Genomic DNA, 13150 nt, shown 5'->3' on the forward strand with positions numbered 1-13150 from the left:
ATGGTTACGAGCTAAGGATATATCTAACCAAATTTTAATGGTAGAAAAGGTGGATGGGCTTTAAATTAAACCCTAAACATGGTGATGTTTTAGGGTTTAGAGTTTAGGATTTATGACTTATGTGGATTTAGGGTTTAAGATACAACGACAACATCAAATCCATATATTCATGGTTATGTGGATACCAATAAAATTTGGGGGTTCTAGAGATTTAGGGTTTAGGATACAACGACAATATCAAATCCATATATTCGTAGTCATGTGGATACCAATAAAATTTTTGGGTTATAGAGATTTATGGTTTATGATACAACGATAGTATCAAATCCATATATTTGTGGTCATGTAGATACCCATAGAATTTTTGGATTCTAGAGATTTAGGGTTTGATACCAATAGAACTTGTGGGTACTAGTAACACATGACCATAAATGTGGGTATTAACAACACATCAAAGTTTGTTATCAAATCCATAATACATGACCATAATTATGGTACTAGCAACACATCAACTCCATATATTCATAGTCATGTGGATACCAATTGAATTTGCGGGTTCTAGAGATTTAGGGTTTATGATACAACGACAACATCAAATCCATATATTCATGTTCATGTGGATACCAATAGAATTTTGGGGTACTGGTAACAAATCAAAATATTCTTAAAACTTATCCAAATAGATAACTATTTATGAATGCAATATTTTGTTAATCCATCATGCATCTAATTTAAGCTTAAAGTATGTGGACAAACAATATATTTCATATTAAAATTTTAGTTAAATAAATTTATTAATTTCTAAATTATTTAATTAATTTAGTTTGAACTTAGAAATTGTTGATTTGACTATGAACACCAATTCAATTGTATTTGATTTAGATTAGATTCATGATTTTTTTTTTTGTGGAAAGAAAAAATATTGAAAGGTGCAAAAAATACTTATTTACAAGTTGCTTAACTTTTTTTTGGTTTGTCAACAACTAAAGTTACTAAAATTAAAATTTAGTATGTTTATCACCAACTAAAGTTACTAAACTTAAAATTTAGTCATGAAAATGAAAAATAAATGTTAGAGAAAAAAAATTTTAAAAAGAAAGAGAAAAGTTAGAGAGAGAGATGAGAAGGAAAAAAAAAAAGTAGAAAGAGAAGGTTAGCTTAGTTAGAGGGTGTAAGTTGTAATTTGACATAAGAAAAGTATACGGATAGTAGAAAGTGGGTGTAAGTGTCAATACTTTAGTAGAAAGTGGGTGTAGGTGGAAAATTCCCAATAAAGTTCTATAAGATAGACACACCTGTTGAGAAAACTACAGGAAAATAAAGCTAACTGACAATTGATAGATGCCCGTAACCAGTCTTAGTTTTGTTGTCATAATAAGCTTTATTATCCGAGTTATCTATACGGTTAACCAACTGTTAAAAGTGAAACCCATTTCGAATTCACATCTGAAACTCATAAACACATGATTAAAAGTTGGAACACCTTTACTCTGGTTTCTTGGAGGCTTCTGGATTGTTGTCAGCATTTGAGTCATTGGTCTTCAAGGCTTCGTCTTTTGGTTTCTCAGTTTCACGAGGACTGGTCAAATTCTTCTCAGTATCCTCCTTCTCTGTGCCTTGGGCAGGTTTTTCTATGCCTATTGTCAGAGTTGAAACCTCATCCCTTGAGGCGTACCAAGAATAGCCACAGTCAACACACTCCAGCTAGATGCAAAACAGAAGCAGAACGTAATTATTAGGGTTCATGGATATGTATAGTAAGAAAATAAGATCATGCTATATGATCTCCCTGGCTTATATACAACAGACTACCATCTCTTTTCAGTTTAGGTTTACCAAATTGTATTTTATCCAAGGATATAGACTGCGTAATATGGAAAAGCATAAGAACCTGATAGCGATCTCCATGCCCAGCTTGGATGATATCCCGCAGCCCGACCGTCAATTGATTGCATCTCGAGCATCTTGCATCAGTCATCTGTGCCCAGAACAAACACATGATATTAGTCATAGACAATTCCTAATTAAAATCCAGCAAACCATTTAAAAGCTAAATTTTCAGAAAAAATAAAAGACCTGCATGCGATCCGCCTCATCAGGCTCCTTCTTTGTTGTTTCGTCAGCAGTTAGACCCTCCTGAATCCCAGAACAACTCACTTTTTAGTCATTTTAACATGCAAGATATACTCACTAATACTTTCTTACTATGGAACAGAGTAACAACATTCAGAAGAGATCTGAAATGAAATCTATGCCAGTGAAATTACTATTAAATACTTCGCAGAAGGCAATAGTCTGTAACCTTTAACTCAGTGGGTGACATGTTCAAAATCTTTGCAGGCTCTAACTCGCCATTGAGCAGTCGTCTAGCCAGCAGTGCAGTGTTCTGCAGACAACACAAATTGAAATTACTATTAAATACTTAGAAGAAACGCAAAAGCGATGTTTAATGCAAATTGAGAACCTCCACAAAGTCTCAAATATGAACAGACATATTACTGTTCGAATGAGGAGTCCAGTAATCAACCAATCATTACGTATTAAAATTTTACCATGTCATATTAAATTCATATATCAACATACATGTACAAATATTCCAGTACGGTCAGTTGGGGGAGAAAAAGTAATGAAATGGCATAAATGCAGATTCTAACCTTGAGATTGAAAACCAGTGTCCTCATCTTTTGGTTGTATTTCTGATAATCCGATGCAAGAGAAGCATGTGAAGCATTCTCAAGAGCACACACTGGAGGAACAGCAGCATCTGGCCAGAGAAATTTCTCATCCTGCCAATCAGTTTAAACAAAAGAGTTATTCCAGCATTACTGAATTCTTAAAATGTAATTTGGTCAAATTTGGTAGGAAAGAATGTGAAAGGTGACTGTATGAAGAGGGAGAATATTTAGGGTGATCAAAATGATTGAAACGTTTAGTTAATACCTTTCCATTTTCAGTCTTTGTATCTTTCTCATCATGTTCAAGATGGGATCCATTTGAACCCATCTTTGCGTCGTCACCGACTGGTTTGTTCTCAGGACTATAACATATGTGTTGGACTGCCTCCAGAAGCTTCTCCAAACACTTGGAACCCCAATATCACTGGTAAATCTGACATAGAAACCATACACTGACCAGCACCTACGGCCCCATCGGTACCACTACCGGCGACACTCACTGACCCCTCCTGGAATGCATGCGACCTGCCGACGCCCTCTGCCGTCATAATCTGATCCATGGTTTCACTAACAACTGGGCCTTTGCCCCTACCACGACCATGTCCGTGTCCACCACCACATCTGCTTCCATGACCACGACCAGCAGTAGCTCCACATCTAACCATTTGCACTACCAAGACAAAAGGCTAAACACACAATTCAAACCACAAACACAAACACACAACTTACCATGAAATCTCATTAAAATCTCGAAGAGGATATTCTAGGACCCTATGCCACACATAATCGACTAACTCACATAATCACTCAAAGGCATGCGAATCTGAAACATCAACAACGGAAACACAATGAATCCATACCTAAAACCGTAAGGGCTCTGATACCAAACAAAAACGACCCGGCCCATTTGTTTCTAATATAATATTTAACTGGTGATCCCATACTAAAATCGTAACAACATTCCCATCAAACAGCGAAAATAACCAACATTAAACCAACAATTATCCAATAAAAATTTTAATAACCAATAATAAATCAACCAACAATGTCATGAAGCATAAAACCAGCAACCTAGCAACATTTTAATGACTCAACTCTAGCAATCTAAAAGAAACCAGACAACACATCAACGAGCCACTAGAACATCCTCATCTTCATTGCCTTGATTCCACGATCACACTTTATCATTACCTGCACCGCAAACAACAATTGAGATGCATGAGTATTGTCCTAAACACTCAGTGAGGCAATCCTCCCATCTACTAGGCTATACATAAAAGCAATTGAGAATTCAATGTTCAACAAACAACAAACAATACAATCAAACCAGAAATATCAAGTATCAACGGTCTGCTGAAGGTTGGTGTCGACCGACACCCACCTGGTGTCGATCGACACTGCCACCTGGCTAAGGTGTTTGTCGATCGACACCCTCCCTCCTGGTGTCGAACGACACCTTCTCGACATTTCTCAAAAATTCTAGCTGTGTCGACTGACACCTCCACATGAGTGTTTGACACAAATGGATATTAGTTAGATTGTAATTTTACTCATAGTTATTTTATTTAAATTGATTTATTCTGCACGGGTTGTTACCTATATTTCTTTATAAATATCCTACAAATTTACAGACATTTTAATCTAGAAACACTTTTTGAACCTCACCTGTATTTGATATTTAAGGATAATTGTTTACAGATAAAGGTATAACCTCACCTTTATTTGAATTTTTTATTTTTTTGGTCTTATAATAGGGAAAATCCCATAAAAAACCACCAGGGTGGCAGTGACTTCCAGTGTAAACCTCCAAACTATTATACTCCCAACTAAAACCACCAAAGTGTCAAATTTATTAAATCAAACCTTCAATGTGGCATTCGGGTTCGCCGGTCCACATATATCATCGGAACAGTTAACTCCGTTAACAAAATAGTTCACCCCGTCAACTGAAAAATAACTCCATTTGTTTAATAACCCAGATGTGATTTTTAATATATTTTTCTACTAATAAAAACAATTAAAACAAAAATAAAACAAAAATGTCCAAAATCAAATCGATTTTGGGGTTAGGGTTAGTAAAAGAAAAAAAAAAGACTTACACGTTGTCTTTTTGTAGTGACTCGGAAGCATTTTGTATGAACATGGTTTATGTTTTATGGAGTGATTTATTTTTATTTGATTGTTTTATTTTGACTTCTTTTTTCCTTTGTAATGTTTTTACCTTTTTATAATTAATTATGACCTTTAAAATTCTAATAGAACGAACGGAGTTATTGTTCAATTGACGGAGTGAACTATTCTGTTAACGAAGTTAACTGTTCCGGTGATAAATATGGATCCACGAACACGAATGCCACATTGAAGATTTGATTTAATAAATTTGACACTTTGATGCTTTTAGTTAGGAGTATAATAGTTTGGAGGTTTAAACTGGAAGTCATTGCCATCTTGATGGTTTTTTTATGGAATTTTCCCTTTTATAATATATGAAATAAAGACATAGAGAATACATCAATACAAATTATGTATTCACTTGTAAAATATAATGGGAATAGATCTAGAATAGCTTTCTTTTAATTCATAGAGCATGGTTACATTATTATAAATTGACCATGTTCTTTTTTCTCTTTCTCTATATAGTTTTTAGGAACTGGTGGAGGTGAAGGTGGACCACGACATCTATGTGACTTATCACATCCTCGTTGGTACGGATTCGCCGGTTGATCGGGTGGACATTTGCCATGATCACATCCTGGTGGGCGATCGCCACGTCCTATCGCTGGATAGCCAATCACTTTCGCAGCTGCTACGTCTAGGTTACTTATACCAACAAATGCTATGAACATCGCCACGAGCATGAACCTTTTTGTTCCTTTCAAAATGCTCATGATGAGTTGTGCTTTTTCGTTTTTTTTCTTCTTATGTCTAAAGATGTGTTATGTGTATTTGTGTATTTGTGTATTTGTGTATTGAATAGCTAAGTTGTTTTCTGAGTGATAAAAAGAGTTTCACGTTGTGATATTTATAGTGAATAAAAAATTTGAAAGACAAATCCACACATATTAAAATAGTGATACAATAATAGGAAAGAAATAAAGAGAATTTGATTTGTATTCGTTTTTAAATCTATTGTGTCGTGACATTATTGGTTGGACTATTTTTTATTATTTTTGTTTCTTATGTGTTAAAGATATTAGATATGTATTCGTGTATCAAATAGCTAGCAGTGGTTTCTATGAGTGATTAACAGGGTTTCACTTTGTGATGTGAATGAATGTTTTGAAAACAAATCCATACATATCAAAATAGTGATACAACTAATTAGGACACATGCTAGAGTATGGATTTTGAAATTCCTTTTATTTATATTATAATTTTAGAATAAAATATAATTTATAAGATTATTTTTAAAATTTTTTGGATAAAACATTATGAAAAAAAATCATATGCTAAATATGATTGCTTGGAAAAACACCTATTTTGTAAGTTTTATACTGTTAATTTTGTAATTTTATGTATGAGAATTGGTTATGTTTGTTTTTATTTTAATTTATGAACATGTTTGGTGAAAGTTTTTTAATATGACTCATACTTAGGTAAGATTTTATTTTCAACTACACAATAAGATCTTGGAAATCCCGATTAAGTGTGATAAATTGTTAATATTTTATTATTTTTTATGTCTAACAATATATATTTTGTAACGATACATGGAATACTAAAGATTTTATTTTGAAAATTGTATAAATCACTGAAATAATTTTTTTAAGAGAATTTTTTGGGATATTCTTAAGTGTATTTCATATAGCCCACAGATTGACCAAATAATCTATAACTTTTTTTTGTAACCACCATATACTTAATTTATAACCTATTTTGTAACCAACTTAGAAAAAGTATATAGTCTACAAAAAAATGTGGTGTACTTCCGCTTTATTATATAGGAGATATTATAAAAGAAATTTAGAAAATTTAATTTATATCAATTTTTAAATCAATGGTGTCGTGAGAATATCGGTTGGTCTATTTTATATTTTTATATTTTACTTAGAAGGAAATTAAAGAAGGAATGATTTAAAAACTTGACAAGTAGAAAATATACAGATTTTTATTACCAATATTATTCTACTTCTATATACATAATATTACGTGTCCGATTTTTTTCATTGTGTGGAGGTGGAAAAGAAAATACTAATTTGTTATAGTTATCTGCAAAATTATAGTGATTAGGTGTCATATTCTAGTTTGCTGACTTTACTAACGATTTGTCATGAAATTATTTGTTGGCATACTAAAACAAGGGTTATATTACTAAACTTACTTCTGACAGAAAAAGAATGAAGAAAAATAGCATGAATCTGTAGACTTACAAAACTAACTTTTTTTTTTTTTTTTTTCAACCAAACATTAATCAAATTAAAAAATAACGTCCTGATTGGTTGTCCAAACCGGGGGAAAAGAGTTTATAAAAGAAATTTCAGATAATAAAGGTCTTGAAAAGCGGGCAAGGCAATCTGCCCGTACGTTGAGCTCTCGAGTGATCCTGGTCAGTGAGAAGGATGGAAAACGTGATCTGAGCATAAAAAACTCCTCCAACAGATTCGAAAAAACTGGCCAATCGTCTGGCATCTGCACCATCGCCACTAATTCTGCACAATCTGTCTCGAAGCTCTGACAGTCTACTCCAGCCGCTATGAGTGACTCTATGGCCCAAATCAAGGCTTGCAGCTCTGCATGTAAGGATGTAGGACCGCGCCTCTGACTCCGAGCTCCCAAAAGAAGTGTTGAATCTTCATCACTACAACACCACCACCATAGACCCTGCAGAGTATCGGAACCTTTCCAAGAACCATCAATCTGACATCGAGGAAACACCCCCCTGTCCTCCAACAAAGGCATAGAAGGCGAATAATTGACCGCGAAAGATTTGGCTTCTTCCCACAAAATTTTATCATTATTCGCCTGAAGAATAATCTCCATCGGCTCAGCCTCTAAGCCCTGAAAAACTTTTTTATTCCTGTCTTTCCATAGTGACCAAAGTATCCAGGAAAGGCGAGGAGCTACATCAGGTTCCCCCGATTGAGATGCAGCCCGCCAGAAAATAAAGTCTAAATTTGCATAGATTGAAGCAAATGGGAAGCCATCAAGAGCTAACAATACCGGTGACAACCCCCAAACATCCCGCGAGCGAGGGCACTCAAAGAGAGCATGATTGATAGTCTCTGGTGCAGACTCACATCGTTTACAGAGAGTATCACACCGGACACCCCTGTACGCAAGTCGTTCTAACACTGGGAGAGTGCCCGAAGCAATCTGCCAGAAAAAATGTTGGACCTTCGGGGGAACATCAAGCTTCCACGCCTGGGCTCTAAGGGCCAAACATGTCGGCCCGTATTCGACATCCGTCATTAATTCTCTAGCTAACCGATATCCTGATTTAACCGTATATTTTCCTGACTTGGAAAAGTGCCATACTAAGCGATCCGGTTGCTGGACTTTACTGACCGCCATACTCCGAATAATCGGTATATCCTCTGGATCCAAATACTCCTCCAGAGTAGGCAGATGCCAATCCTTCGTAGCAGGATCAATTAAATGATTCACCATCAAACTCGGTAGCCAGAGACGACCCTGACCATTAGCTGGACGTGGTCGAATGTCCGGTATCCATGGGTCTCTCCAAACCGAAATAGAATTACCCGAACCTACCGCCCATCGTGCTCCATGTTCCACCAAACCCTTAGTTGAGAAAATACTCCTCCAAGCAAAGGAGGGATTATATGGTTTTTTGGCCATAAGAGGATGTTTATTACTAAAATATCGGCCTTTCAACACCCGAGCCATTAAGGACGTCGGATGTTGGAATAACCGCCAATACTGTTTCGCTAACATAGCATCATTAAATTGTTCCAGAGCCCTGAAACCAAGACCCCCTTCACACTTATCCTTGCACAATTTTTCCCAGGCTACCCAATGTAAACCACGGGCCCTATCATTGGATTTCCACCGAAAAGTGGAAATAGCACTTGTTAATTTAGACGTCAACTCTTGTGGCAATTTGTAACAGGACATCACATGAGTGGGGAGTGCCAACGCCACTGATTTAATCATAATCTCCTTACCTGCTTTCGATAAAAGCTTTGCATTCCAACCATTAACACGATCATCCAACCGATCCTTAACATATCCAAAAACCTTCGTCTTGGAACCTTGGAGGCTTTCAGGTATGCCTAAATAAGAGCCCATACCTCCCTCTTTAGAAATACCAATAACTGACTTCAACTGATTCCTTATCTCAGGAGGAACCTTCTTGCCAAACATTATAGAGGATGTCTCTAGATTAACCTCTTGCCCTGATGCTTTGCCATAATTCCTGATAATTTCCATGACCGTCTTACATTCAGTCGCCTCTGCTTTACAGAAAAACAGACTGTCAGCAAACAACAAATGCGAAATGGTAGGGATATCGCGGGCGATTGTGATACCCGTTACTTTCTTCTCCCTTTCTGCCTTTTTGATATTCGCTATCAGCACCTCTGTGCAAAGGATAAACAAATACGGTGACAATGGATCCCCCTGGCGAAGACCACGCTGAGGTTTAATAAAACCCCGGGGTTGACCATTGAGGAGAACTTGATATGACACCGAGGATACGCACCACATGATCCAGGAAATCCATTTCCTATCAAACCCTAACTTAACCATAACCGCCTTTAAAAAATCCCATTCCACACGATCATAAGTTTTACTCATATATGTTTTAAAGGCCAGAAACTCCGATTTACACCTACGATTAGTATTTAACCCATGAAACATTTACTGCGCAACCAAAATATTATCCGTAATCAAACAGCCCGAAACAAAAGCCGACTGTGTTTCGGAAACCAGGGATGGGAGAAACCGTTTTAGCCGGAAGCACAGAACCTTGGAAATAATTTTATAGCTCACATTACAAAGGCTGATCGGTCTAAACTCCGCCATCCGCTGCGGCCGATCAACTTTAGGAATGAGACAAATATTTGTCTCGTTTAAACGTGGATCAAAACTGCCTGATCGGAAAAATTCTCTAACCAGAGCCACTAAATCCCCTTTTAAGGATGACCAAAAACGTTGAAAAAACAAAGCCGTCATGCCGTCAGGTCCTGGAGTTTTTTCCGGATGCATAGCAAACAGGGCCTTCCGAACTTCCGCTTCTGAAATTTCCCGAATTAAATCTCTGTTCATAGCATCCGAAATTAATGGATTAATCTCCTGAAGCATCTCCGTCACACCTTGGGCCTCTGAATTCCTAAAAAGATCCTCAAAATATTTTGTAGCGATATTCTCCATCCCGGAGGCCGATTCATTCCATACATTATCATCATCAAACAAACCAATAATCCTATTTCTTACCCGTCGCTGTCTAGTAGAGGCTTGGAAAAATTTTGTATTCTTATCCCCAACCCGTAGCCAAAACTTCCTACTCTTTTGTTGCCAGTATAATTCTTCATCCCGGTACGCCTCTTTCAATTTCCTCTCTATACCCCGAATTTCCTCCTGAGAAATCAAATCATCCATCTTCACCTCCTGTAAAGCCGCCTTTAGGGAAGAGATGAGCCTTGGGCCAGAATAAACGTTATTCTTTCTCCACCAAGAAATCGAATTCCTGCAATTTTTTTATCTTATCCACAAATCCCGGGATCCGGAAGCAAAACTAACTTCTTTTAGAGATGAAAAAAAAAAACAAAACTGCTGTCAAATTAGATATAAAATATGCAGCACAGTATTGTAATTGTAAACTATGTCATTTAATAAAAATATCATGTTTAAAAAGACGTGTTATTTAGAGGAACAATATATTTTTAAATTATAATTATGTTTTTGGAAAAAGTACATGAGATCTCAATAAATAACGTGTAATACAAGAAAGTTAGGTGTTACAGAAGCAAATAAGGACAGAAATTTCAAGAGAGATTTATAGAAGTGGAGATATTTAGGTTAGATGAAAAAAGAACCCAGAAAAGAGAGATTAGCAGCATAGATATCATCTAGAGAGAGATAGATGACTTATGATTTGCAGGCCTTGCAAAGAGAAATATATTATAATTGGACATGAAACTGACTTAGCCATAAATTAAAGGGAGTCTAAAAACCCAAGATGTATTGGTCTCTCTGAAGTAGTGTCTATGTGATACATGATTATTGTTGTTTTGTGTGCGTGAGAAGTTTCTAGAGAATTTGCAAAGGCAAGATTGAAGGATTGTTTGAGATAAATCAAAGAGGAAATTAATGTTTCATTGGTTGATGAAAGTGGAGATTTACAAGCAAAAGGAAAAGTATATATATATATATATATATATATATATATATTTATGGAATATGAAAATCTTCTCCTCTGGGATTAGGAAGTTTTGATGAATATATAAGGAGGTGTTGGACACGTCAAAGAGAAGCAAGAGAGCTGAGGCATAAAGATAAATCCTAGAGAGCTTTATGTGTTTGTGTGTGATTTAGTTTTGCGGTTTAGTGGTTTGGTGCTTATTTGATCAAGCTTCTTTGTTTGTCGGTGTGACATGTGTGTGAAGGTTGTTCAAGAGACTTGGAAAACTGAAGTCTAGGCTCAGCATGATTTTAGCCCAAAGTTAGGTTATCTTGGTTGAAATCTAGGCTCGATGTGAGTTTAGTTAAGGGTAGAGATTTATCCTTAAGGTTTCATGTAATAGAACTGAGTGGTGAATTAAGAGGGTTGCGCTTGATAACATGTTTGCGAATAGGTTGTATTTGTTTTACTCTTCTAGTTTAATCAAAATTTGGATGTGGTCCTAGGGAGTAGGAAAAACCGAACCTCGTCAACAAAGTTCTTTTGTAGTTTACTTTTTACACTTTATTATTAGTTACTCATCCGCATTAACAAGTGGTATCAAAACGGGTTCTAGATAGAGATTCAGTCTAGTTTCGGGTACATCAAGTTTGAGGTTAGTTTAGGAAGTAAGGCATATCAATTATAATGAAGTCGTATAAGGAAGGCATGTCTATGACAAGACCATTTTTGCTTGATTCGTTGAATTATGGATATTGGAAGGTTCGCATGCAAGCGTTTATTAGTAACCTTGATAAAGATTGATGGAATTTGATGGAGCTTGGTTGGGAACTTCCTAAAGTTGTGGATGATAAAGGAGTTGAGAGTCTTAAGCTAAGAGATAAGTTGACTGTTGTAGAGGAAAAAACTATCAAGTTGCAATTCTACGGTCAAGACAGCAATTTACACTGCTATTGGTTCAATCCACTTCAAGTTAATTTTTGAATGTGTATCAGCTCAGAAAGCATGGAAGTCATTGGAGAATATGTTTGAGGGGACTTCAAGTGTTAAGAGAACAAAGCTGGATATATTGGCATCATAATTTGAGAATCTAAAGATGGAAAACAATAAATTGTGGCTAAGTTCAGTGCAAAGTTATGCGATATATCTAATGAGGCTTTTACTCTTGGAAAGCATTACAAAGACAAAAAGCTAGTGAATAAGCTGAAGAGATCATTGCCTGCAAAATTTGAGTAAAACATTTCTGCAGTTGAAGAAGCTCATAACATAGATGAGATGACTTTTGATTAGTTTGTTGGGATTCTTAAAGCTTTTGAATTAAGCAAATCATATGAAGCTGAAGGAATAAAGTAAAAAGAAGATGAAGTTAAGGATGCAATAAAAAAAGAAGTTGACATTGGAGTTGCTCTTAAGGTATCATCTTATGAAGATTCAATGTCTATGATATCAAAAGGATTTGCTGAATATCTGAAGATTAAGGGAAAAGAAAAGAAGAATATAATGGATGAAAAGATGAGAAGTTCATCAAAGAATTTTAAATGTTTCGAATGCAAAGAGTATGAACATGTACGTTATGAATGTACCAATCTACACAAGCATAAGAAGAAGACTATGAATGTCGTTACTAGTGGTTCTGAAACTAATTTAGATGAAGAAGAAGATTTGAAGAATTTTGTGGCATTTACAACTTTTGAAGATAATTATGTTTCTACATCTGCAGCAAAACCTGCAACTGCATCTAAATCTGCAATTACATTAGAACATGATCTAAAAGTGGCAGTGATGCAGAGAGTATGGATTATGAAGAACTTGGTACGAAGTAGGAGATGTTGTATGAACATTGGCTTAAAGTAATTAAGAAGAAGCTCAAGTTAGAGGCTAAGGTCGTTGAAGCAGAGAAATATGCAACAGAAAATGAGGAAGAGGCATCACAAGGTAAAGTGAAACTTAAAGAAACTCAAAAGAATTTGGATCATATCTTGAATATTGGCAAGACAGATAAGTGTGACCTTGGATTTGAATTTTTTTTTCAAATCTGTTGTTTGTTTTGAGTGAAATAATCATGCTTGTATTATGAACTGTTTCAAAAATGAAACTGTGACAGGCACTGCTTCAAAGACTACTTAAGAGACTGTATTTGTGAAAGAGCGTGATACAAAATTTTCCAAATTGCAAA

At 35.7% G+C, this 13150-nt stretch overlaps 2 protein-coding genes and 1 pseudogene across 2 annotated transcripts; all 3 read right to left on the bottom strand.

The window, feature by feature from the left end:
• Nucleotides 1-1416: 1416 nt before the first annotated feature.
• LOC104718749 (ASI1-immunoprecipitated protein 3-like) lies at nt 1417-3079 on the bottom strand. The gene is made up of 6 exons (XM_010436559.3): nt 2941-3079; nt 2655-2786; nt 2303-2386; nt 2077-2136; nt 1892-1978; nt 1417-1704 (listed from the first exon to the last, which is right to left on the bottom strand). Exons 1-6 carry the CDS (start codon nt 3001-3003, stop codon nt 1486-1488), a joined length of 645 nt encoding a protein of 214 aa, XP_010434861.2. The 5' UTR covers nt 3004-3079; the 3' UTR covers nt 1417-1485.
• Nucleotides 3080-5182: 2103 nt separating this feature from the next.
• On the bottom strand, nt 5183-5654 carry LOC109128197 (protein RALF-like 28 pseudogene; annotated as a pseudogene).
• A 1437-nt stretch (nt 5655-7091) lies between these two features.
• On the bottom strand, nt 7092-10232 carry LOC109126439 (uncharacterized). The gene is made up of 2 exons (XM_087467775.1): nt 9624-10232; nt 7092-9386 (listed from the first exon to the last, which is right to left on the bottom strand). Exons 1-2 carry the CDS (start codon nt 10230-10232, stop codon nt 7092-7094), a joined length of 2904 nt encoding a protein of 967 aa, XP_087323901.1.
• Nucleotides 10233-13150: the final 2918 nt, after the last annotated feature.

Source organism: Camelina sativa, chromosome 2 (genome assembly GCF_030686135.1).
Source record: "Camelina sativa cultivar CO46 ecotype springtype chromosome 2, ASM3068613v1".
Taxonomy (NCBI): Eukaryota; Viridiplantae; Streptophyta; class Magnoliopsida; order Brassicales; family Brassicaceae; genus Camelina; species Camelina sativa.

Coding starts and splice junctions, on each gene's coding strand:
- LOC104718749 (XM_010436559.3), bottom strand. CDS start 3,003: ATGGGTTCAAATGGATCCCATCTTGAACATGATGAGAAAGATACAAAG. Junction 2,787..2,940: donor CAAAGACTGAAAATGGAAAG/GTATTAACTAAA, acceptor ACTGATTGGCAG/GATGAGAAATTTCTCTGGCC. Junction 1,705..1,891: donor GGCATGGAGATCGCTATCAG/GTTCTTATGCTT, acceptor TTTTGCATCTAG/CTGGAGTGTGTTGACTGTGG.
- LOC109126439 (XM_087467775.1), bottom strand. CDS start 10,232: ATGGATGATTTGATTTCTCAGGAGGAAATTCGGGGTATAGAGAGGAAA. Junction 9,387..9,623: donor GACCGATCAGCCTTTGTAAT/GTGAGCTATAAA, acceptor GATTTTTTAAAG/GCGGTTATGGTTAAGTTAGG.